This window comes from Epinephelus fuscoguttatus, linkage group LG20 (genome assembly GCF_011397635.1).
Source record: "Epinephelus fuscoguttatus linkage group LG20, E.fuscoguttatus.final_Chr_v1".
In the NCBI taxonomy this organism is placed as follows: Eukaryota; Metazoa; Chordata; class Actinopteri; order Perciformes; family Serranidae; genus Epinephelus; species Epinephelus fuscoguttatus.
In genome coordinates this window covers 22,396,881-22,422,972 of record NC_064771.1, presented here as the reverse complement: position 1 = coordinate 22,422,972, position 26,092 = coordinate 22,396,881, and the positions used below count along the sequence as shown (strand labels likewise).

The 26,092-nt window shown below is 42.0% G+C and overlaps 1 protein-coding gene across 3 annotated transcripts in view; it reads left to right on the top strand.

Annotated features, from left to right (window-relative positions):
- The window catches only part of LOC125881185 (potassium voltage-gated channel subfamily H member 4-like), a 64,361-nt gene extending 47,931 nt beyond the window's left edge, over positions 1 to 16,430 (top strand). For 2 of the 3 annotated variants that reach the window (XM_049564223.1, XM_049564226.1), the window contains exons 11-16: positions 60 to 274; positions 8,128 to 8,166; positions 9,199 to 9,578; positions 10,892 to 10,983; positions 12,545 to 12,621; positions 14,436 to 16,430. In XM_049564223.1, the coding sequence (XP_049420180.1) occupies positions 60 to 274; positions 8,128 to 8,166; positions 9,199 to 9,578; positions 10,892 to 10,983; positions 12,545 to 12,621; positions 14,436 to 15,470 (1,838 nt within the window). In that variant the 3' untranslated portion in view covers positions 15,471 to 16,430. The remainder of the gene's footprint in view (positions 1 to 59; positions 275 to 8,127; positions 8,167 to 9,198; positions 9,579 to 10,891; positions 10,984 to 12,544; positions 12,622 to 14,435) is intronic. The other variant, XM_049564224.1, reaches the window with a different exon arrangement.
- The last annotated feature ends 9,662 nt before the right edge of the window (positions 16,431 to 26,092 follow it).

Below are 26,092 nucleotides of genomic sequence, written 5' to 3'. Positions count from 1 at the left end.
ATGCAGAAGATGCTCATGTAGCGAAACAAGATTGTGAATATTTACTGTTTTGATTTTAGGAAAAGGGGACCTGATTGGATCTGACCTGCCTGGAACTGACCAGGTGATCAAGACCAATGCTGATGTGAAGGCACTGACCTACTGTGACCTCCAGTATATCAATGTGCGTGGCCTAAGGGAGGTGCTGGAGCTCTACCCTGAGTACGCCAGCGTGTTCACCTCCGACATCCACAACAACCTCACCTACAACCTGCGTGAGGGCAGCCAAGACGAGGTACTAAATACACAATCGCACACAGTCATTCAACATGTTGGTCTTGTCAACTGAGGCACTCTCTGCTTTTCACAATGGATTTTAACCTGAGTGATTGTTAAACTTTGGTGAAAAGGAGTCACAAATTAGGCCTTTACTCTTTGATTCTAGAGGGCTGACACCAGTACTTCATGTATACTGTGTCAAGGCCCAAACGCACTGAAAGCTAGAATTGACGTTCATTAGTTGATGTTTCTATGGTGCACTTCAGGCCTCAGATTTAAAATGCCAGCACCACAGAACCAGCAGTACATTGGGAAAAGGTCGGCATTTATATGTAGGCAGGCACAAGTTTGAAAGAGACTAGCCATCATATTTCATCTCTTTTTTTCTAGTAAAAGTCACAAAATGCTCAGCTAATTTTAACACAAGTTTTTCGCTAAGCTAATGGAACTAACCTCGGCTGTTGTGTACTCTCTCTGCACGTCCACCTCTCTGTCTGTCCGTCTCTGATTCCCTGATTTGGGTCCACATTTGGTGCTCTAAGATTGAAACAAGGTCGGAGTAGGGGCATCAAAGCATCTCACAAGGCTTTTGGTGCCTGTTTGGCCATTTAAAACAATGGGTGTTCTTCAAAATGTGTGCGTCAGATGCTTGGTGGGATTGTGAGACAAGGGGCCCTTAGGCATATTGATGCAAAAGGCTCCCTCCTACATAGGATCAAGACACACATGCTCTGTGCTATTTTTAATTTATGTTATTTTTGTTTGTTTTGTGTCTCTTTATAGTTGTTTTGCATCTCTTTGTAGTTGGTAGACGTGTTTTTACGGGTTTTGTTTTTCTTTGTGGTAATTTTGTGGGCTCTTGTGGTTGTTTTGTGTCTCTTTGAGGTATATTTGTGTCTTTGTGGGATGCTTTGTGACTCTCAGTTTTTCCTTTGCATCTCTTCATGGAGTTTTTTTGCTCTTTGAGGTCATTTTGTCTCTCTTAAAGGTAATTTTTTGTCTCTTTTGGGATGTATTTAGTGTCCTTTCAGTTATTTTGTGTCCCTTTGAACTTTGCCTATTCAGTAATCCATCCATGGTCAGATGCTTTCAGGGGGTTTGGGTCTTCGGATGGCTTTCTAATGTTCTCCTATTACGCATTTATCTGGTGATCCTGTATTCTTGCAAAAGAAATGGACACAGACATCAACCTCGCACCGCCTTTACCCCTTCATTTGACCATGGTATAGAGCATACAGCACACCAGACAACACATTTGTTCCCCCCTAAGGTGCCTTTGTCACTCTCCTTGAAACTTGTTCTACCACCGTGACCAAAGGGCTGTTGGTGGCTTGATTGTCACACCAATTACCATGCGTGGGTGCCACTGTCAGGCAGCCGTATCGCTTCCCTGTTGCTATCCCAAAGCACAGCAGGATGACATTACACCCAGACACTGACCTCCTCTCAGGGCTGCCTGTTACCCCTCACAGTTATTTAAGAAAGCATTATGTAAGGCAAGATAATCCTCCGTCTGTGGAGGAAAAGCACCTGTTGATGTTACACAGTTTTCGGGCATTGTTATATAATTGGTGTAAAGATGCATCTCGAAATGCCCAAAATGTAATAGTTTGGTTAATGACAGAAACAGTGCAACAAAGTTTAGTGACTGTTGTGCATGGCATTTTGCTGAACCGTACAATCAAAACAAATTAATGCCACAATGTCTTTGATGTGTGACTGACAAAGCTGACAAAACTCCCCAAAGACATTTCCAATCTCATCCTTATTGTCAGTCTCAAACATCTTGTACTTGCTTTAAGCATTCCTCTTGGCTCCCTCAGGCATCTCCCATTGTTTGATGGTTTTGTTACTCATTAGTTTTTCATTTCATTTTTTAAAATCTGTTTGGTTTGGAACGTGGAGAACAGGACATCTGTGCTGGCCGTGTTAATTACTGGATGTCTTTTTGTCAGTCGGGCTGAGTGAATCAGCTTCAACTGTATTAATGAGGGCTTCAAAAACAGAGCGATTATTTCTGTTCTGTGTATAAGTTTTATAAAGAGATATCACAGATGAAATATGACTTGCTGGAGAAAAGTTATAGTGAGATCTCTGTAATGCCGTATATACATTATTAGAATTTTTACAGTCCTTGATTTGTGATTCAGGCAGGCTTCTCTGTGGCGTGGCTGATCACGAGAACGAGCTCTCTGTCTCACACCATCTGCTCAGAGTTTATGCTCAAGCACAAAGCCAGGGCACCGCCACCCCCCTGACAGGATGAAGGAGTGCTCAGCTACCTGGCTGAGCTGCCAGGTCCCATAGATTGCTGACACATGCACACACAAACAAACACAAACATATACAGCCGTACTGGTCACACACACGTCCTCACAGCGGGTGGTTTGAGGTGAGACTTTTTGTAGGATGGGAGATCCTTTTACACTCGGGAGATACTTGATACTTGTGTGCTGACTGTACAGCAATCAGTCAATTGTGGTGAAATACTGCCAAAGAAACAGACTGTGGGAATGCCTATTACAGTATAACGTATCCAAAAGGGACTACTTTATCTTATCAAAAAGGGAAAAAAAACACAGACTGCCAGATGGAAAATGAGGGGGATTTTTGTCAACTCTGTAATTTAATTTAAACTTTTACTGCAGTGGTGTCAATTAACTTCTTTCAGTGTGTTTTGGTAGAGAACATAAAAGTTGTATGGCTTTTTTACTCAGCAAGCTGCAAACAGAGAGAAAATGTTCGCTTTTTGTTTGTTTGTTCTACAATTTAGTGTCAGAAAAACCCTTTGTGCTTCTTTCATGTTGACTTTGTTGAGATTGCATTTCATGATTATGGGGATTATTTTATTTGAAGCAACTCAAACCTTCACAAGTCAATTAATTTGAAATTGTTTGGTCACCAACTTTCTGATTCCTCAAAAAAACATTATAAATGGGTCTCATTTTTCAAAGCAGCAATAACCATGGATCAAATGACAGAAAGGTCTCTCATAGTGGTGAAGCTTCAGAGAATTATCACCTGAATCTGCCGCTCCCTCAGCTCATTATAAGCTGTCTGGTTGCAACTTCAGTGGCTAAATGAGATTTTGTTAATATATTTTACCACCAGGTGGCACTGCAGGGGGCTATTAATGATGTTTACATTTGCAAATTGACAGTAAAAGTACAGTAAAACAGATGGACAGATGGATTTAAATTTTGTTTTCATCCAAAACTTTACCTTTTTTGGATTTGGAATCCATCGCTAGCCAAGCTAGGGAGACTCAAGACTGCTGTTGACACTGCTATTAAATTTTGGCAAAACATATAGGAAAAGTTGCTGGGCTAAAGGTGATTGAAGCATATTTTAGTTGCTGATATTGTTAAAACTTTTTTTTTAATTTGGTGTATAGGCTGCACATTTTTCCAATTGGAAAATGTCAGAATCACTTTAGGCCAATGTTAAAAAAACAACTGTTATTTTATTTTATTTTTTTTGTCAAAGCCAAAGGGGGCCACTGGAGAGGGGCTAAAGAACTGCCTGTGGCTCCAGAGCTGCAGGTTGCCTACCCCTGACCTAAGGCATCCGTTGGTACCAATTATGTCGACATAGCTTGTTGGTAAGAGGGCAAAAATATCACCACAAATTTAGGCTAAATTTTGGAAAGGGAACAACTAGCGTGGCCATTTTCAAGGGGGTTCTTTGAACTCTTACCTTGAGATATCTGAATAAAAATGGGTTCTATGGGTAACCACAAGTCTGCCCTTAACTTGAGAAAGCTTGTTCCCAGTAAATTTTTTTGTATATATATGAATGATGAATCATCTAACACATGCTGATACATGACACATTAAAACAGGATTGCTGTGGTACTCAAAATGTTAACTGTTCCGGTATTTGTTCTGTGCACGGAAGATAATTAGTAATATTAAAGGTGAAGTAAGAAACCAGAGTTTATCAGTATGAGATTCTGTAACTCTCAAATTGACTTGTTTTAAACTAGCCTTTACACTTCAACACCACAATCAAATTCCTGAAATTCAGTTACAGTATGGCTTTTGGTTTTGGTGTGTCACGCCAAGATTTTCAGTGGCCCCATCTAGCCACCTCTATGAAAAATTTCTTTAGGTGCCAATAGGCAACTTTACTGTTTTGTTTCACTCTTATCGCTGTTATCACACAGTATTATTTTTGGCTGCGTGTTTCCAGTGAAACAACACTAAAAACCACTGCACACTATACCTGCGCAACATCATTAGATAGACAGACACGGTTAGCTGCTAGCAATTTAAAAAGTAATAATATGTCAACATCGTGTTCACAACTAGTTTTCGTTTCCCCCAAGTTGCCAAAAAAAATCAGTTAATGCAGGTTTAAGGTCAGGTTGGATGATTTGGTCTCCAAAGACTGAGAAGCAAGGCTTGTTTCTTAAGGGAGGTGAGTTTTGAGAGATAAGGGGTGACTGTGCTGTCCTGGGCAGAGTGGGAAGGTCACTCTACCACCAGGGAGCCAGCACTGAGTCCAAATTTGTGGGACTATAATGACCATGTCGCCATGGGGAGAGTTAAGTAGTCAGTAGTCATGGAGTGTGAAGAACAAGCTAGCTGGTCAGGAGTTATAGGGATGCAACCTCCTCTGGAGCCTCACATGACAACAGCAAAGTTGCCAGTGGTGGGAGTGATAGAAGTGCTCCTGAAGGCTGGAGACATGTTTATGACATGCTAGATGTGACAAAAATACCAACCGGGAGTGGGCTGAAGGAGTACAGAGAGGAGATGACAAAAAAATGTCACAACAGCTATCCTAGGTGACAGTGTCATTTAAAGTACCCGTTCAGTACAATAGATCATAGACAGCTCTCTCTCTGAGAAATGCCGGGATGAACTCTTCCTACACTTGACTGGATGTTTTTACATTCAGTCAGCTGTCAGTGGGGTGTGCTGAAGTTTTTTTTATTTTATCTAGAAACTTCAATTTGTCCCAAACTTAACCATCAATATCAGTTTGTAACTAAATGTGTAAATAAGTGCTCTATTTTCCTTTATTTTACACCTGTAACACCGGGTTTAAGATGATTTACCCTCTTGTGTTCTCGGTTGACTGTCACTGTCAGTGCTTTCTAGACCAGTGGTTCCCAAACAGGGGTACCTGTACCCAAGGGGGTGCTTCTGTAGTAGGGTGTACATGGTAATATTGTGGTGTAACTCAACTAATTTGGAAAAAATGCTATGAGAATTGATTAGAAAGTGAAAAATACAAATATCCATACAGGGTTCAATGTTGATGTTGACATGCCCAGTTGGGAAAGTGGCTCAAAAGTGGATACTTGCCCTACGTCAGTTTTGACTTGACTTGTTTATCAGTGGTGATGACGTAAAAACGAAGACAAGTCAAATGTCTTCATAAATAACCCGGTTGTATCCGCTTTGCTCTTAAACTTGTGGTATACTGTGCCATACATAGTTTGAATTTAGCCAAAATCCTCTAGCACAACCCAACTAAACTGTCATTTCCAGGATAATTGAAACGCGCGCTTGCGCTACAGTTCATCAACTTTGCTTTGCTGTTATTTCCAAGTGCCCAGTCCATCCTCAAGAGAGATGAGAATGAAGTGAGATGGCTTCCTCGTTAGCTACTTCCATCATCACTTCTGTAGGAAAAAATTATGTTATTTAATTTAATTTAATTTAATTCAATTCAATTTAATTTAGTTTAATTTATTTATTTTTTTCATTTTATTTGTATTTAATTTTTAATTTTATTTTTATATTTTTTTTAGCCCAACAGGCCTTTTACCTGCCCTGGGCAACCAGATAAACTCTGATGTTGAGCCCTACAGTACCATATATTGAGCCAGCTGTAACTTAAACGCAATGTGTTGCAATTGAGAGTGTGTTAAAAGTAGTTTGCAAGTGAGCAGAACGTCTAAACCGTTAACTAAAGTTAATGTGTAAATGCGTAAATAGTAGGTAAAGATCATTATAATACACCTCAAATAGTAACCAAAAATAACTATCACACATGCATGAATAAAAGTAAAGGATAAAGGGCTGAAAGAGTTAACTAAAAGTATTGAATATGCAGTAGTATATACTATAGTATATAGTAGTATTAAGTACTTGTAGTACAAATGCCAACTCGACAAAACTAACCCAAACTTTGACAGTTTAATTGCATGAAAAAATATGATAACAATATGGTAGAATATTGTAATTCAAATGAACACATATGGAAACTGATGGGTGGTGCTGATGAAGGGACACCAGACTTCATCTGATAGGAATATGAGGGTACATCTAATAGAAAAGGCTGGTGTTCTCCACTCTCCAGACTCTTGTAGCAAAAACTGAACTCATGAGGCCAGTTGCGTATCACATAAAGCCCTGACATACTCTTGTGTGCACATGTATGCCGTTCTGTAAGTAGGTCTGTTCATTTCATGTGCAAACACGAGATAGTCCTTCAATTATGTCCTTGCAAACCCACTTTGATATGTGGGACACTTACAGCATCTGTGCCCCATTAATTGATACTGATATTCAATTACTGTCATTTGGTCCTAATAACTCTGGCTGGGTAGTTAATCATTTGCCCCAGGGTTAGTCTTCCTTATGAGCAGAATATGTCCCTGCCTTGAATAGACCCACACATTTGTCCCCTCTGCCTCTGTAGTAGCACGAGCTCTGAGGAGATGCAGCAGGAGATGAAGTTTCACAGCTGGGCTTATATTTTTGCTTTAATTGCCTTTTAGTGGTGCTGATTTTTAAACACAGTATTGTGCTTCAGTGAAGGACTAAATTTAATGCGTTTCCACGGTGAGGTGGCTTTCTGCATCAGAGAGCATTACTGGCACTGTACCAGTGGAGCGATAGACTGTGGCTTGTGTTGTCACATTAAGCCATGTTGTCAGAAGCACATTTTTCACACACGAGGGAAGACTTCACACTACCACAGTTTCATTTGCCATCCAGCTGGTGATTATGCTAAATTGCTAGCAACTTCTCCACACGCCAGCAGAAAGACAAACTTGCGCTGGATTCCCACTGCAGTCGGGGGGAAAGGATCAGTTATGTGTTGCAGCTTGTGTGGCTTCATCACTGGCCAAGATCATTTACATAGCTCTAGTGGATAAATCATAAATAACAAGTTTGAATTCTACACATTTTTATAAATGTAAAGGCATCGCCAAAATACGTTAAAGGTTCCCTGTGGAGATTTTGACCTCTTCGTTGCAACTTGGAGCTGCCAGTGTCACATATTCCACTGATCAACAGGTGGTGGTAACATGCCAAGATATGCTGGATTCAGAGTGCTTAAAAAATCAGCTCTGCAAATGTTTTAGCAACGCTGGTGACGCAGCTTTCCAATGCAGACATATGACATATAGAGGTCAATCATTTTGAGCTCCAGACAGTTTATCTTGGCGTCTGTCCACAGTTTGTTGTTCTTCATGTTGTCCTCGTTAGCGCTCTGCTAGTAGCAGCATGGATCTGCTTCACTCTTGTATATGACATCATCATTGTGAATTCAATTTGAGCAGCCAGAGCATTCGGACAGAGACGCATTTCATGGGGTTAAGACTTCCTAAAAATGAATCTGAATACAATCTGGATATGCCAAAAAATACAAAACTATTGGGGCTGGCAGTCTGAACAAGGCCCAAACATCAGGGATACGCACTTTATGTTTTAACAAGTAATACTGAATGTAGACATGACTTTTGTTTGCTAATCTCCACAGGGTGCTCTAAATTTCCAAATGTGTCGTTCCGAGGGTTCATTATCATTTTTCAAGGTTTAACAAAGAGGATATAAGGTTGAATAAATCAGTATTTTTGCCTGAGGATGTGCCTTTGTAATCCCTGTTGCTTTCTTTTTGTGACTGCAGGGCCTCAGCAGGTTTTCAAGGTCACCCAGACTTCCCCACGTGAGTTCTTGTTTTGACTTCTATCAGAGTAGGCAGGACCACCACGCAATTATAGTCAAAGGCGCATTTGTGTCATGCATATCAATTACAGGTTTTTAGTGGGTGTTTTTTAGGGTTAAACCCTCGTGTTTTTCTGGGATATACTGTATCGCTGGTGAGTGCTGTGTAAGGGCTTGTGAGAGGACTTCCCCTACAGGTTGAAACTCATTTGGAGCAGAGAGAGCAGCTCAGTCCTCGCAGTTAGCTCGCTAACTGGGTCAGTAGCTCTACTAATGGGAAACCTTGTGAGTTACTTTCCACACCACAGTACGTACTGTATGTTTATCTCCCTGCATTACTTCATCTTATTAGAATTCTGTTTATCTCTGCCATTAAAAGTTGCCAGTGGTTTTTACTCACAGGCACTCAAGCAGCCGTGTTCTGAACGTAATAGATCTGTAGCTGGATTAGAATAATGTGATTGAAACATCATCAGCTGTATCTCATTAAAATCCAAATAACACAATAATTGCTCCCCATCAGCAGCTTAAAAGGGTTATTATGTGCCAGATTACTCATGAAATTATTTATGTATTGTGAGTGGCATTTTGAATTTGTCAAGTTGTCACACTAAAAAGGGCTACTATGTAGTTTTGTCAGTTACTGTGTGAAAACACAGAAAAGTCAACCTCAGATTCACTTGTTTGGCGATTTGTTTTATTATTTGTGTATTTTTTCTGCATTTTGAATGCCTGCTAGTTACAGTCTGGCATCTGGTTTCTACCTTTTATAAAGCCCCAACCTCACCTGAGCACTGTTGGGGTACACAGCCATGAAAGTCCCGAAAATACAGGCAGAGGGTAGAGTCTCTGCAGATAAATACACCGCCACACACTCCTAGTGGGTCCTAAGTGATGGTTAAGAGGGTATGAGTTTATACTTCAAACATAAATCAGGCACTTTTATGATTAATGCACCCCTTGATAGTGAGAAATGTATTTATTACAAAGCATACAGTTGATAATGCTGCGTATTGTATTTGCTGTTTTGCAGGAATCCAGGCTCCCCTCCATCGTGGAAACAAAGGGTGATGACACTGATGACACCTTCCACCTCTCTCCGGCCACCCGCTCCCGTCGCAACCTCCTGCTGCCCAACTTCAGCAGCCCCGTTCGCCGCACCTCCCTGGGGAACCTCCTGGGGGATGAGCTGCGGCAGTTCAACGCCCTGCGACGCTGCCGTTCACCAAACCTCAGCCGTGGCATCCACGGGCAGAGCTCGTCCCCGCAGCCACCGTCGAAAAAAGAGCACAGCTCCGCTACAGCCAACCCAGCCTCAACCTCAGCCCAGGGAGAGTCGGGGGCCGAGCAGAAGCCTTCAAAGCTGCTTATCCCAACTGTCACATGCTTTGGCCCCCCAGATCTTAGTCCCAGGTACGGCGATCGCTCTCATCAAAAACTTATTAGAGTCTAAATTACATCATTATCTTTGAATGTTGGTAGCTGGTTGGCCAAAATGTGTTAGTACAGTTTGAGTCAGTAGTTTGAGGTGATGCTATATTGCAAAGTGTTTCTAATAATTTTACCTACTGTATACTAGCTATATGATAGAGGAAACAGTGCACCTTTCTAAAGCCCCAATCAGACAGTGTGCTTTAGCAGCCTGGTTTTCAATGAGACTGAAGCGTTTTGCTTGCTGATTTTGCGTTGCTGAGTGCCTCGCATTTTTGTCTGATAAATTGAGAGGCGGGCCTTCTGTGGTGGCGATGACAACAATTGGTAGTGTACATGGTTTGTGTGAAGCTAATGTGAGCTCACTTTCATGGCCTCCCCAGGCAACCTCCAAGACATATCTTAAGAAACTGTAGCCTCAGCTACTTTCTAACGTTTTCCAGCTGCAATTAGGCCTGACGATTGACAGCAGATTGTCAAACTGTCCCCGACTCATCCTAAAATAAGCCGACCATCATCCAGGCGAAGCTCCTGAATCAGCAGGAGGTACTTCCTGTGATTTCTCCACTTTCCAAAGGTCTCATGGACCCATATATGTCTTCGTTTCCCTCTAAGTTTACTTCACAGCAAAGTAGCGCCAAAGCTAAGGACAGGCAATTGAGTGGTTGCCTAGCAACAATTAAAAAGGATGCAGCACGCTGCAAAAAGAGTTCTGTCTGATCAAGGCAGGCTTCAACAAAAAAGACAATGGGGTGCACTTCGACCTTGATGCCTCTTGTTTTGTGTTTGTTTTGGTTTAAACTGACTGTGTGATACACAGCATCTCACTGGATTCTGTAGCATGTTATGTTTTATTATTCACCCTAGTTGTGGCCACATTAGAGTGTCTGAGATGATCTAAGTAAGGTGCCGCAGTAAAGGACACATAAAGTCATGCCATAGAAACCTGCATGATCCACTTAATGTAAATGGAGTGTATTTGCATTGCATATTTCAGCAGATGTTACTGCATTTCATTACTAATGCACCCTATCCTCCTGCCCCAACCATCTGTATTCATAATGTATCCCTAAGTCATCCAGTAAGTCCTAGATATGGGTAAGTGCTGGTTCAGAGAGCTCAGGTGTCCGCCCTCCAGACTGGGCTCTCCTCCTCATGTTCAAACCCACATGGGCGTCTGCCAGCAGCAGCTCTCATGGCACATTCCTGGGTCGTCTGCTGGCTCCAATGATAATTGAAAAAGCTCTACTGTTACATTAACTCCAGCTTCCCTCCTCCTCACCCCTCCCCGCCAGGGTTGTAGACGGCATCGAAGACAACGGACACACGTTCCACTTCAACGTGGAGCACAGTGGGCCGAAAGCCAGCGCAGGAGGCAGCACCCAAGGTAAACCGAACCACCCCCAACTACGAGGGTCACCTGGGTGCCAGATGGCTGGAGGTAAACTCAAGAGTTCAAACAGTGGATACAACAAAGCTGCCCTGCCTCCTTCTGGGGGGAAATATGAGAGCACAGAGGAATGAAATGACAGCCAGCTGTCCAAAGAGTCAGAAAACATGTTCAAGGACAACTGAGGTCAAAGCAGCGCACAGATCCTCTGACCTGAGCTTTTCACTGATCACTATCACCCCGGGATGAATATCACATTCAGTTCAGTTTAAGTCCAACTAATTTACTCTAGTGTAACGAGTGCTTTGGCAGCAGTGATGTAGAACACTACACAGTAACAACCTATGTGTAATACAGCTTTCTAAATAAGGAAAGTGTTTTTAAAAACTGTGGTGTGGGATGAAGCTCCTGATTTGTTTTTAGTTGTTCTGGCCATCCTACAGCGCCTCCCGGAGGATTGCTTGCATGTAGTTTTGCTTGTTTCTAGTTTGTGTGTCATTGGGTCTTCATAGTTTTAATGCTGTGGTCTGTCTGCTGTCACACTGGTCTTTGCAAGCCTCCTTCTTGTAGATCCAACATACTGCAGCAGTATCATACAATAAAGACACTTTCTACAAAGTGTTTGTAAGCCAGACATAATGTCTTACACCTTCCACTGCAGTAGCTCTGCGGCATTATGTTTGGGCAGTAATTTTCAGTGATTTAAAGTAATATTCGGGTGTACGTACATGCACATATGCATCCATACACTGTACACTAATCAGTCACAACATTTAAACCACTGACAGTTGAAGTGAATAATAATGATAATCTCTTTACAGTGGATACCACTTGTCACACAGCACCCACACAAACACCATTACAGACAAAGTACATCCCCTCATGGCAGCGGCACACCCTAATGGCAATGCAATGCAGCCTCGCAACCCACAGCACTCAAAGGATACGCCATCAACACCCTGGTGCCAGACACCCCAGGACATCCCCAGAGGTCCTGTGTCCACGCCTCAGCAGGTTAGAGGCCCCACTGTATATCGGACCTGGCTCTGACCTCTCAAGGCACAGACACAGGACCTCTGGAGCACCAGTCCGCCCTGCGGATGATCCATCAGATTTGGATCTGGGGAATTTTGGAGGCTGACGTCATGAGCTCTTTGTCTCATTCCTTGGGCCATTACTGAGCAGTTTTTGTCGTGTGTCTAGTTGCAGAGCCCCACTGGGAGGACCACTGTCATCGGGGAGTGCCGTTGCCATGGGGGGGTGGGGGTGGGGGGGGGTACATGTTCTGCAGTGGTGTTTGAGTGGGTGGAGTGTGTCAAGTGGCATCCACATGAATGCCAGGACTCAAGGTTTCTCAGCAGAACATTGCATTGTAATGAGATGATCATCTGTCAGTGGTTTTAATGTCGTGGATGATTGGTGTAAACACGTGCAGTATGTAATAAGGTGTCCTCTGGAGTCACACATCCCAATTTTCTTTCACATTAATAAGGATAAATCGTCTCGGTGGTTGTGTGCTACTGAGTCAGCTTCTTATTGTATTCTCCTCATTTCTCAGACTCCCCGCAAGCTAATGCCACCCTGCTGCTGGAGACAGAGGAGGTCAGACAGAGCATCAGTCAACTCAACCAAAAGGTAAGGCACAATAAATAACATTGAATTAAAATTGATTGCACCAAAAGTAATTTAGCTTCACAGATCTGAATCAACTCTGCTTCGTATCCGTCTCATCACTCCGTCTGTCGTCTGTCTGTTAAGTAAGCAAGCACTGATGAATTTTTGATTAGAAAATATAACCAGTGCGCTAGTTCGACATTAAAATATGAGTTCCGCAGACCATGAAAACAAGCAGAGACTCATCACACTAGATAGATTTCTGTCATCTCCTTCAGTGTCAGCCATGGGGATACATTTACCTTAAGTAGACTCAGTTCCTGTCTTGTATCTCAGTCTGCCCCTGCACTCTTTATTTGAATGTAAATAAAAGTGAAAGCAGGTGCAGCAAGAGGATCCAGATGGGCCCAGGTAGGTGCTGTCTGAAGTCGATATTAATTAATCAGCAGGGCACTTCTGCAATGCAGAGGATAGCCTGGAATGCTGACTCGGCAATCTGAAGAAAAAAAACACATGAGATGACAACCCTGCTCTATTTGTGGCCTTTCTCTGGCCCCTTTTCCCTCTTGTTTCACTCCCTTATTCCCAGTTTTCTTTCTGCTTTCTTCCCTATTTGCGTCAGTTCCCTCAGTCTGTGTCCCGCTGGATTTCACTGCCACATAAGAAGCCATTTCTTAGAGTCATAGCGGAGATTAAAAGTGGTTTGTTTCTCTTTTAAGAGGTCATCAGATAATTATATCTGGAAAGAATCCAATACGAAACCTCAAAGATAGAAGCTGATTAATTTGTCACCGTGCTGGAGACTTAATTGGGCATTTTTTTTGTACTTTGAAGCTGCACACGTTTGCTTGGTATAATAATAGAATGTGCAAGGTAGGACAGATTATCAAGTCAAGCCAAGTTTTATTTATATAGCACCAAATCATAAAAGTTTTCTCAGGACACTTTTCATATAGAGCAGGTCCAGAAATACACTTTTACGTCACAGAGACCGAACGAGTCAGACCAATTCCCACCAAGAGCGAGCACAATATACAACACTGACAAGGAAAAACCTAATTGCTGAGGCAGAAACCTCGAGCAGAACCAAGACTGTGATGGGTGGCCATCTGCCTCTGCTGTTTGGGTTGTGAGAGACAGAGATGCACTGCAACGATAACATTAAACACAGTATTAGTAACAGATAGTTAGTCGACTAGTTGCCTGCATGTTTACAATAAAAAATTCTATATTGTGGGCACACACTGCGATGACACACAGCTGGTTCAGTATCAGCAAAGTTTCCCTTTATATTCATTGTCTTGTGTGGCGATCAGCAGTGATGTGGTGGTTCACTTTCACACTGTGATCTGTAGCCTATAGTTCGGCTTTAGCTTCTAACTATCTTTGTCTTTTTAACCTGTTGTTGCTGCTGAGTCAGTTTGACATCCTGGATATATCCTTCAAACACAGACTGTAGACCCCTCTGTCTGCTTCTCTCTGGAATCACTGTCTCATTTTTCCAAAAATATTATAATATGTCTTCAGGGAGTGTAGTTAGTTACAGTGTGGGCTCCATGTTTACTGCGACAGCTTGATATAGATTAGATTATCTGACAGTTAAATACAGAACCTTTAATAATAGAAATAGCAGCAGTAATAATACAGAAATATGACTGATGATAATAACAGTGGCAGTGACTGTAATACAATGATATTAATAGTAACATTAATGGCAGTAATGATACTGGAAGTATGATTAATAATAATAACAGTAGCAGTGGTATGCTGCTGTTATTATATGCTGCTAGTCTTTTAAATGTCATGACTAAACTTTGTGCACTCTGTCTACACAGATGGGCACATTAAACCAGGAAGTATCTGAGCTCGCCAAGGGCCTGCACCACATGATGCATCTCCTCCAGGCCCACATGTCTGTGCATCACTACAGAACCTCTCTCCCCTCATACCCATATGGCATCCAAATAGTGTCCGGCCCTCCCACAGCCCACAACACGGGCATGCCCTTCAACCAAGCTTCAGCCTACCACCTCCACACCGATCCAGCGAGCCACGAAGGCCACCAAAGTGTCCCACCTGCTGGACACTGGAGCTACAGTGGAGCTGCTGAATCCCAAACAGAGAGCCACCATCAACCTAAATCCTCTAGTCCACCTGCCAACTCCTGTCCGTCCCTCTCTGTAAACTCTGAAACCAGGTTAGGCCCATGTCACAGCTCTGAGAGCATGACCACGCATCTGTGGACCAGCCCGTCTTCTCTTAGCGTCAGCCCAGGCTTCCACCCTGGTCTCGCATCTCATGCTGGGCATGAAGACTCTGACAACAGACCTCTCAGTGCTAGCCCAACCAACATCAGCCAGTCCCAGCCCACTTTGTGCCTGCAGCCTCCCGGTGATAGTGATGAATACTCTTGCCTTTTGTCTGGTGCCCCCACAGGTACATCAACACACAGCCTGTTGGACTCCTCACCCACTTCTCACCCCCATCTCTGCCTGTCACAAGCCTCACATGAGGAAATTTGTGTTCTGATGTCTGCCCCACCATCCCATAATCTCATCCAGGACACCTCTATCTTCCAAATTGAGGACTCAAACCCCTCAATTCGCTCTGTGTCCACCTCTCTGCCCACATTGACAGGCCAAGCTCTTGGATCCTCTCTAGATTCAGGATCACCGCAATTGGATGCTCTGGAGGCCCACCTTCCACTGGGCCACCCATCTGCCATAGAACACACCAGTCTGGAGTGCCTACTGGGGAACGGGGGCTCTACGGAGAGCAGGGACAGTGAGAGTGCATCATCGCGACGGTCTAGCATTGGCTTCCAGACTCAGAGCACAGAGCAGTCGTGGTGTCTGGACCTCACAGATTAAACTCTTTCAAGGGCAGACTCACTGACACTTCCACTGGAATATAAAAATACTGACATGCAACTTCTTACAGTGTTCAAAGAGACTCTGCTGGAGATTGTCAATGTGTGCTGTATTTCCCCCGTCCTATTTCCTGGACTCTCATTTGTCAACCTCCACACAATTTCCACCATTTTCTATGCAAAAGCATGTCATTTGTGCATTATCTTGGATTTACTGAAGTGTGTCTTTAAAAAAAAAAGGTTCCAGTATATACTGTATATTTTTTCCAACATCCTCAGAGCAATTTGCAGTTGATAATACCTGTTACCTCCTTGCATGGTAAAGTTGTTTATTCTTTTTCCTAAGGAAAAGGTTTCCAAATCAATGTGTAAGCATTCTACATGACAACCTGTTGATTGTGTACACGGATACTGTATTTGTAAGGCAGACGGGTCAGAGCAGTCGGATGTTTTAATATACAGAGGAACAAAAACAACACGTGCTTCACCTCGCATATAGAGAATAGAGTATGTGCATCACACAGCGTAGATTGTTTATTGTTTTACATTGAATGTTTTTCTCAGTTCAGAATTTTTTTATTTGTGAGTTCTTGGACTATGAATATCAAAAACGTCACTAAGCAGTACACAGTTCATAATTTATGATTATAATTATGATCTCACTGAACATATCCAGTTTTATACTCTCCTGAAGATCCTTCATAAGTTTTGAATACATGTCCTATTTTTTCCTCACCAAGGCATTAAATATAGCGCTGTGAAATAGGTTTAATTTCTCTCTCCACAAAAAAAGATTGAAAATTTCTTTCTTAAGGATCTACAGTTCTATAAACACGACATAGCTGCGGCTAAATTAAACATAAATAAATATACATACTTAGCTGAAAAAGTGGGTCCCATGAAATATTTAGTACTGTCGATAATTAACAAAATATGAATGCCTCCTGGGAAACTAACATGAACTCACGATACTCATACAATATTCAGAGTATTCAGGAACTTTGTTCTTTTTGAATGATTTCTCCTTGACAAAATAAAGTATGCAGAAATGTGATCAAGTGTCCTTTACTGCGCTCTCACACTTAACACACGTACACCTGTTCAACTGCACACTAACAAATAGCTAATCAGCCAATCACGTGGCAGCAACTCAATGCATTTAGGCATGTAGACATTGTCAAGACAACCTGCTGAAGTTCAAACTGAGCATCAGAATGAGGAAGAAAGGTGATTTAAGTGAGTTTGAACGTGGCATGGTTGTTGGAGCTAGTATTTCAGAAACTGCTGATCTACTGGGATTTTCACACACACCATCTGTAGGGTTTGCAGAGGATGGTCCCACAAAGAGAAAATATCCAGTGAGCAGCAGTTCTCTGGGTGAAAATGCCTTGTTGATGCCAGAGGTCAGAGGAGAATGGCCAGACTGGTTCAAGATGAAATAAAGGCAACAGTAACTCAAATAACCACTGGTTACAACCAAGGTCTGCAGAAGACCATCTCTGAACCAACAACACGTCCAACCTTGAAGCAGATGGGCTACAGCAGCAGAAGACCACACCAGGTGCCACTCCTGTCAGCTAACAACAGGAAACTGAGGCTACAGTTCAGCAAAGTTGGACAATAGAAGATTGGAAAAACGTTGCCTGGTCTGATGAGTCTGTATTTCTGCTGCGACATTCAGATGGTAGGGTCAGAATTTGGTGTAAACAACATGAGAGCATGGATCCATCCTGCCTTGTATCAACGGTTCAGGCTGGTGGTGGTGGTGTAATGGTGTGGAGGATATTTTCTTGGCACACTTTGGGCTCCTTAGTACCAACTGAGCATGGTTTAAACACCACAGCCTACCTGAGTATTGCTGCTGACTGTGTCCATCCCTTTATGACCACAGTGTACCCATCTTCTGATGGCTACTTCCAGCAGCATAACGCATCATGTCACAAAGCTCAGATCATCTCAAACTGGTTTCTTGAACATGACAATGAGTTCACTGTACTCCAATGGCCTCCACAGTCACCAGATCTCAATCTAATAGAGCACATTTGGGATGTGGTAGAACGGGAGATCCACATCATGGATGTGCAGCCGACAAATCTGCAGCAACTTTGTGATGTCATCATGTCAATATGGACCAAAATCTCTGAGGAATGTTTCCAGCACCTTGTTGAAGCTATGCCACCAAAACTCAAAAATACACACACAGTGTATTCTTTGAATTAAATCACCACATACAGCCAGTATGATTTACAGAAAATACAGTACTATCCAGAAGAAATGGTCCACAAGTTGAATAAAATCTCTGGTAAGAACAGAGAAGCACATGAGGACCTTAGTCGGCTTTCTCTTAAAAAGAAAAAAAAGAGGATTTGCAGCTGTTGTTTCTCTCATTAGTGAACTCAATGAGTTTCGGTGAATGGTGGTTTATCCCTTTTTTTTTTTGCGCTGATCTGTCCTGACTCTCAATCTGATTATGTAAGTGAATGTACAGTAGCTGTCATGTGTTTGTTGAGAGGGAATCTGCAGTATCGTTCCAGATCATGGTTAGAAACAGTTAATCAGGAACGCTTAATATCTGTATTTTAATTCAAGCTGTTTAATTTTTTCATTCAGGGTTACAGTACACACACAGGTACACTCCAAAAAAACATTCATGCTTAATTGCAGTTAGTTTCGTGTCCATTGGCTTAGTAGTTAACAGTATTGGGGACAGCATTACAGTGTTATCTGTGGTTTAATGATCTACTGTACCATACGGGGCATTTCCTGTAAGCCAGTGGTGTAACAGCATGTTTTCCTGGAATGCATTTCATGGTCTTGATAAGTGGCTGGGAGAAAAACCCAGATGCTACACTGGAAATGCCCTGCGGCTGTACGCCTCTGCACACTTGTCAAGTTTCTCTTACAGTTTACATGCAAGTGTGTGAAAACATAGATGCTTCACACACATCTTCCCCCCAGCACCACAGAGGATCTGTCCAGTCAGCACAGTTTCAAGATTAGTGTCACCAGTTCAGTATCTGACCAAATGTCTCCCCTTCTGTTCCTGAAATATGACGATGAGTAACAGCCAGGAAAGTGTTTTATACAGAACTTTATGATGTCACAGTGAAGATGACCTTTGACCTTTTGGATAAAAATGTCATCATTTCCTCATTATATCCTTTTAGACATTTGTGTTAAGTTGTGTTTTAAGTTGCATGCGAATTACTGAGTTATGGCCAAAGGCATGTTTTGTGAGGTCACAGTGACCTTGACCTTTGATCACCAGACTCTAATGTTTATTCCTCAGTTCAACTGGACGTTTGTGCCAAATTTGAAGAAATTCCCTCCAGGTGTTCTTGAGATATCGCGCTCATGAGAATGAGACAGACAAAGTCACACTGACCTTGACCTTTGACCACCAAAATCTAATCAGTTCATCATTCAGTCCAAGTAGATGCTTTTGCAAAATAAGCAGAAATTCTCTCTGGGTGTTTGTGAGAAAGCGGGTTCATGAGAATGAGATGGATGCAAAGTATTATTGACCTTGACCTTTGACCTTTGACAACCAAAAATCTAAATAGTTGATCCTTGATTCCAAGGGGACATTTGTGCCAAATTTGAAAAAGGTCTTATAGGTCTTGCAAAGGTCTTAACTGTGATCCTGCTGTATCAGGCTCAGCTTTAAAGCTACAGTGATGGCACAGGTATCATATTAAACCAGAGCACCCAAGGCATCCACTGGTAACCATGTTATGCTATTTTTCTGGAAAGGGGGCAAATAATACTCCCAAGTTACGCTAAATTTTGGCGAGGGAAGAAGGAATACCATTTTTCAATAGGTGTATTTTAGTATTTCTGCATACTGGGGTCCCTAAACAGTCATAAATTGAGTATGACTTGAAAACTGAGAGGTGACGTCGGTAATGGAAATAATCTGCAGGTGTTCCGGTTCAAAATGAGACCTAACTTTCCCATGGATGTCAGTTTTTGAGCCACCACGAAGGCCACAGTGTGTCCTGCAACACAAAGTAATTTAAGGCTTTTTGATTTTAGCCGAGATGATTTCTAAAACACTTGCGGCCCCTACCGGCCGGTTGGGAGGCGTGAGGAGTCAGCAGTTCAGTCAGTGTAACACGTTTTTAACGATTATTAATCACTGCAACGCTAGAGCATACAGTCAGACGTGTGCACGAAAAATATTATGCTGATTGGTCCAGTAATTTGCGACACACACGACCACACGCATGAGCCCCTCCAGGCTTACCTCCAACAGGATTGTAATATTAAAAGTACAACAAAGTAAAAATGGGTCAAACTAAAATGTGCAATATTATTTTATTTATTTATTTTATTATATTTCATTTGTATTTATTTATTTTTTCATCCTTATTTTATTCTATTTTAATTTATTTTTACTTTTTCTTTTCACACATAAAACTGCATAAAATCCAAACAGTAAAATAAATAAATAAAATAAAAGAAAGAAATGTGTCAGAAAAGGTCAAGAAGCCACAGGCTTATACAAACAAACCTCCCCTCAGTTTAAGGAGAAAGACAGATAATGACCACAGAAAAGGGGGGAAAGTAGACAAAAGAACTAAACTGATATTATACAGAAAAATACAACAAGAGATAAATGACAACAGAAAGCACACTGAGCAATCAGTGAAAAGTAATCCAATAAAATCAACGTCACACATCATGGTTGAATGTTGAATGATGTTTTAATTATGAAAGATGAATTGATGTTGATTTTGCAGTGTTGTTTGATAAACTTTAAACATTGTTTCAAAATTGTTTCAACGTTGACACAGATCTTTATGAAATTTCAATGTCGATTTATGAGAATTTGTTACAACCATTAGAATTAAACATAGTTTAGATGTTGTTTTAATGTTGAAACAACAACATCATTTCAACCTAATTTCAACGTTGATAGTCGGCCATGTGCCAGCTGGGAAGGCGAGGGAAGTTATCTTCAGTTTACACAAATCATATTTCATCTGATATTTAAATAGCCAACACAAGCTAAGGTATTTTAAATTCAGGATTTTGCTGATGCAGAATAACCACCGCTCCACTCAGTGTGGTCTTGGCAAGGTGCTGGAAACATCAGTAAGTCCAAACTGGTAGAAAAAGATTTCCACACACTAACATATATGCAGTGTTTCTCTTTATTGTTGGGGAATGGGTCTGTTTGACCTTCATCAGAGCATACATTAAGGATCATAGTGTGTTTCGCAACATCCACACGTGTCCTTCAAAAGTCACTTTGCGTGTTAGTAAAACCCAGATGACAATTTCAGAGTTAATAATTACCTGGATTTCCATCAATGACACAATATAAAGGGAGCTCACGACCTGCAGAGCACATCTGAGGAATCAAACTCCAGTGGAACAATTTACCAGGTGGGATATCTTTAAGCTTTTTAATATGTGCATGATTAAAGTGCTCACAGCTGAATGTTGCATTTGATTTCTGACACATTTCCACCTTTGCTTTATTCACACAGAGATCAGTAAACAGGCACGTGAGAACATGAAGACTGTGATTCTTGCTCTTGTGGTGTTGCTGGTCGTCAGCCAGGGTGAGTTCATGTACAGGAAACACTACAAACCTGCAGCTGATACATAACATCTGTAAATTAATATCATGTTTCCAGTGTGTCTGCTGTGAGCAGATTTTAGAGCTAAACACATCTGAACATAATGTTTTTTTTTTCCAGGTGAAGCCTTGAGGTGCTACTGTGGAGGTCGTACAAACTGTTCAAGCCGTATACAGACCTGCTCTGGTTCAAATCAAGTCTGTGCCAGAATCACCTTTATGCATGGTGAGTATAGGCTGTTCCACAGCAAGGACAAACATCCATCACATGGACCAATTATTTGAAAACTTTTCTCGTAATCCATTCTTTTTCCATGTTTCTACAGATTACAGCTACTTCCAGAGTTGCTATGATGCAAGATCCTGCAGCGGACTGGTTAATTCAAGTGATTACTCCGGCAGATGCTGCTCGTCTGATCTATGCAACTGATAAATGAACGTCTTGCAACACATCTGTCAGTAATAATGATCATCTACAGTCATGTGTTGTGTACTTTAGTGTTGTCATAATAAAGATCAATCAAGTTGCAACTTATTCTAATCTAAAATATCTGACTTTTGTTTTGGCTGCTAAAAGTCAACTTTTAGCATCATTATTCCAGTTCTTGCAGAAAGACAACTTCATATCAGAGGCCAGTCTGTGCATCTATGCTTTTTTGATCTAAATTACACTTCAAAATGTAGAACTTTATCATGCTGTTTTATTACACAAGTAGCTCATAATTCTAAGAGTGTCCAAAAACCCCACAACAACCTAATCCCAAATCATCCAAGGCCCTGTATGTCCATGTTACCCCCACACAGATGTAATCATTTGGCTGATTAGACCTTCATTCAGGACTGTGTGGGCATGAACAGACTCTCCCTGACTCTCCTGTTAAGGCGGGACAAATGTTTGTTATAGTTGGTAAATTTGCCTTCATTAGACAGAGTCACAGGGGAGACTGAGACAGAAAGATTGTGAGGATCTCAGGACTGCTTATCACACACTGGCTCTGCTGAGTTTTCTCTTTCTCTGTCACATTGCCCCACCTTGTGGTGGATGAGAGGCTGAAAAAGAGTGTTGAGAAAGTGTGGATTTTACCAGTGTTGGGGAGGAACTTGTTACATTTATTTAAATTACACAATATGTTTCATCATAATCAGTAAACGTTACTAAAAAAAAATACAATTAAAGTATGTTAGTAATTGAAAATATGGGTGGTTACATCTAAATATTTACTTTGCAATAAAATGTTTATATGTTCTTTTGTTTTGCATCTTTTTCTTTGCAGTGTGTTTTCTATTTCCAGACATTTTAATATCATTTTGATGAAGTTTTTAAAATAGTAACATTATTACATTTTTAACAGGGTAACTAGTAATCTGTGACCTTTTACATTTCAGAAGTAACCTTCCCAACACTGTGTTTCACTGTGTTGGTTCAGGAGACTTCACTTTTTTGTGCTCAGATTAATTGTACACAAGAACTAATGCAACAAATGGGTCGCCTTGATGTGATTGCGGGTCGCTAAGAGAAGATCTCTGACTGTTGTTTGTGCGTACGCACCGAGCAGCAGTTCGTAGTACCCGGCCTTCTTGGAGTCTCAGGACAGTGTTTTGGAAGGGATGCCAGCTGGGGACTCCATAGTTCTTCTGGGAGACTTCAACGCATACTTACGCAATTACCGAGAAAACCTGGAGGGGGGTGATTGGGAGGAACAGCCTGCCTGACCTGAACCAGATTTGTGTTGTGTTAGTGGACTTCTGTGCGAGTCATGGATTGGCCATAACAAACACCATGTTCAAGCACAGGGAGGTTCATAAGTGTACCAAGTACCAGAACACTCTAGGCCAAAGATCAATGATAGACTTTGTGGTCGTATCATCAGATCTGCAACTGTGTGTCTTGGACACTCAGGCAAAAAGAGGAGCAGGTAGTGGTGAGTTGGATGAGATTGCGGGCAGGCTGCTGGACAGACCTGGTAAATCCAAACGTGTTGTGAAGGTGAACTGGGAACGTCTGGCTGAGGCCCCTGTCCATGGGGTCTTCAACTCCCAGCTCTTGAAGAATTTCTCCAGGGGAGGTTGGGGACATGGAATCTGAGGGCTCCATGTTCAAAGCCTCCACTGAGGAGGCAGCTGCTGGGAGCTGCGGTCAGAAGGTTGTCAGTGCCTGACTTGACGGCAACCTAACAACCCGTTAGTGGACACCGGTGGTGAGGGGGGCCGTCAGGCTGAAGAAGGAGGCCTTCCGGGCTGGAAAGCGATGGATGGATGAATCAAAAATGCACAAATGTGATGACTGGCCTTTTTTAAGTTTTTCAATTCAACGTGAACATCACAACCAATCCCCTTTCCAAAAAAAAAATGGGAAACAAATATAGAGACACATCTCACTAAAACAGTGAGCCAAAAAGTTAGGCTATCTATTTTGTGACTCTCTTGTTACTAAGATACCTCAACCATCGTACCTAGACGTTAGCTTACAATGGAGCCAGTTCAAAGATTACAGTGTGTCCACGGTTGATAAATGTAATGTTTCTATATATTCAATGAAAGGCTGCCAAATCTTTAAAAAGGCATCATATCTGTTTTTCAGGACATAGGCGATCTTCTCCAGAGGCATACAAATAATAATTTCTGATGTCCATTTTGGTATAGAGAGAGGGAAATCCAGGTTAATGCAATACACTTCCTGGAAACAGTCACAGGTGTGTCGATAAATTTCCTGGAGCTTTGATTTAGTTTCAAATTTGTAACATTTCCTAGGAGAGAAGAAACGTCCTGGATCTAATGGAATCGGTGTGTCCATAATTTTAGGAGTGTGTCACACAAATCAATCCAAAATGTTGTAACTTTGGTGCAGTGCCATGTGCAGGATTACCATGTAACTTTCGAGGGGTTAGGAACAGCTGATGGAGGAAATTGTAGCTGACCAATCTAAATCTGGCATTCACGGTGGTGAACCAACTGTTCTGACATACACTGAACAAAAATATAAACGCAACACTTTTGTTTTTGCTCCCATTTTTCATGAGCTGAACTCAAAGATCTAAAACATTTTCTATCCACACTAAAGACCATTTCCTCACAAATATTGTTCACAAATCTGTCTAAATCTGTGTTAGTGAGCTCTTCTCCTTTGCCGAGATAATCCATCCCACCTCAGAGGTGTGGCATATCAAGATGCTGATTAGACAGCAGGATTATTGCACAGGTGTGCCTTAGGCTGGCCACAATAAAAGGCCACTCTGAAATGTTCAGTTTTATCACACAGCACAATGCCACAGATGTCGCAAGTTTTGAGGGAGTGTGCAATTGGCATGCTGATTGCAGGAATGTCCACCAGAGCTGTTGCCCATGAATTGAATGTTCATTTCTCTATCATAAGCCGTCTCCAAAGGCGTTTCAGACAATTTGGCAGTACATCCAACCGGCCTCACAACCGCAGACCACATGTAACCACACCAGCCCAGGACCTCCACATCCAGCATGTTCACCTCCAAGATCGTCTGAGACCAGCCACCCGGACAGCTGCTGCAACAATCGCATTTGCATAACCAAAGAATTTCTGCACAAACTGTCAGAAACCGTCTCAGGGAAGCTCATCTGCATGCTCGTTGTCCTCATCGGGGTCTCGACCTGACTGCAGTTCGTCGTTGTAACCGACTTGAGTGGGCAAATGCTCACATTCGATGGCGTCTGGCACGTTGGAGAGGTGTTCTCTTCATGGATGAATCCCGGTTTTCACTGTTCAGGGCAGATGGCAGATGACGTGTGTGGCGTCATGTGGGTGAGCGGTTTGCTGATGTCAGCGTGGATCGAGTGGCCCATGGTGGCGATGGGGTTATGGTATGGGCAGGCGTATGTTATGGACAACGAACACAGGTGCATTTTATTGATGGTATTTTGAATGCACAGAGATACCGTGACGAGATCCTGAGGCCCATTGTTGTGCCATTCATCCACGACCATCACCTCATGTTGCAGCATGATAATGCACGGCCCCATGGTGCAAGGATCTGTACACAATTCCTGGAAGCTGAAAACATCCCAGTTCTTGCATGGCCAGCATACTCACCGGACATGTCACCCATTGAGCAAGTTTGGGATGCTCTGGATCGGCGTATACGACAGCGTGTTCCAGTTCCTGCCAATATACAGCAACTTCGCACAGCCATTGAAGAGGAGTGGACCAACATTCCACAGGCCACAATCAACAACCTGATCAACTCTATGTGAATGAGATGTGTTGCACTGCGTGAGGCAAATGGTGGTCACACAGATTTGTGAACAGTATTGGTGAGAAATGGTCTTTTGTGTATATAGAAAATGTTTTAGATCTTTGAGTTCAGCTCATGAAAAATGGGAGCAAAAACAAAAGTGTCGCGTTTATATTTTTGTTCAGTGTAAGTTGGACCATAAATCATCTAAAGTAGCCTAACACCTCTCTCTTCATCTCTCTTCATTATGTTTTGGGCATTCTTCAATCATCATTATATAAACCCTGCTATTAAATTGCCTTGAACCTTTGTGACTGTAAAACAGTTTGTCCACCTTTGTCCGGTCAGATAGGGTCATTTGTTCCCCCAGACTTTTTTTTAATAAAGGCTCTAAGTTGCAGATAAGCTAGGAAGTGTTTGTTGCTTTTAGCTGTTCAAAGGACATGAAAATATTATTACTGTAACATTGCTCAATGTGTCTTTTTCCTCTGTCACACCAAATCTCAAAAATGTTATTATCAGAGATCATTGGTATGAATTTGTTTTTCCACAAAGGTGTTTTGGGAAGACAAATAATTCCTCACACCAATAATTCTATGGACCTCATACCATGATCTGACCTGGTGGATAGTTAATGGTTCTTGGATCCCATTTGCAAATGAAATTGTTTCCTTCTTCTTCATCAAGATCGTGTAGTTCCATTTGTGTCCACGAGGGGGCAGTGCCTTGTTCAAAAGAAGCTAAGACAAACCTCATTTGTGCTGCTCAGTGATGACTGGCCTCTGATAAGAAGTTGTGATTCTGCAGGAATTGGAATAATGTCAAGAATAA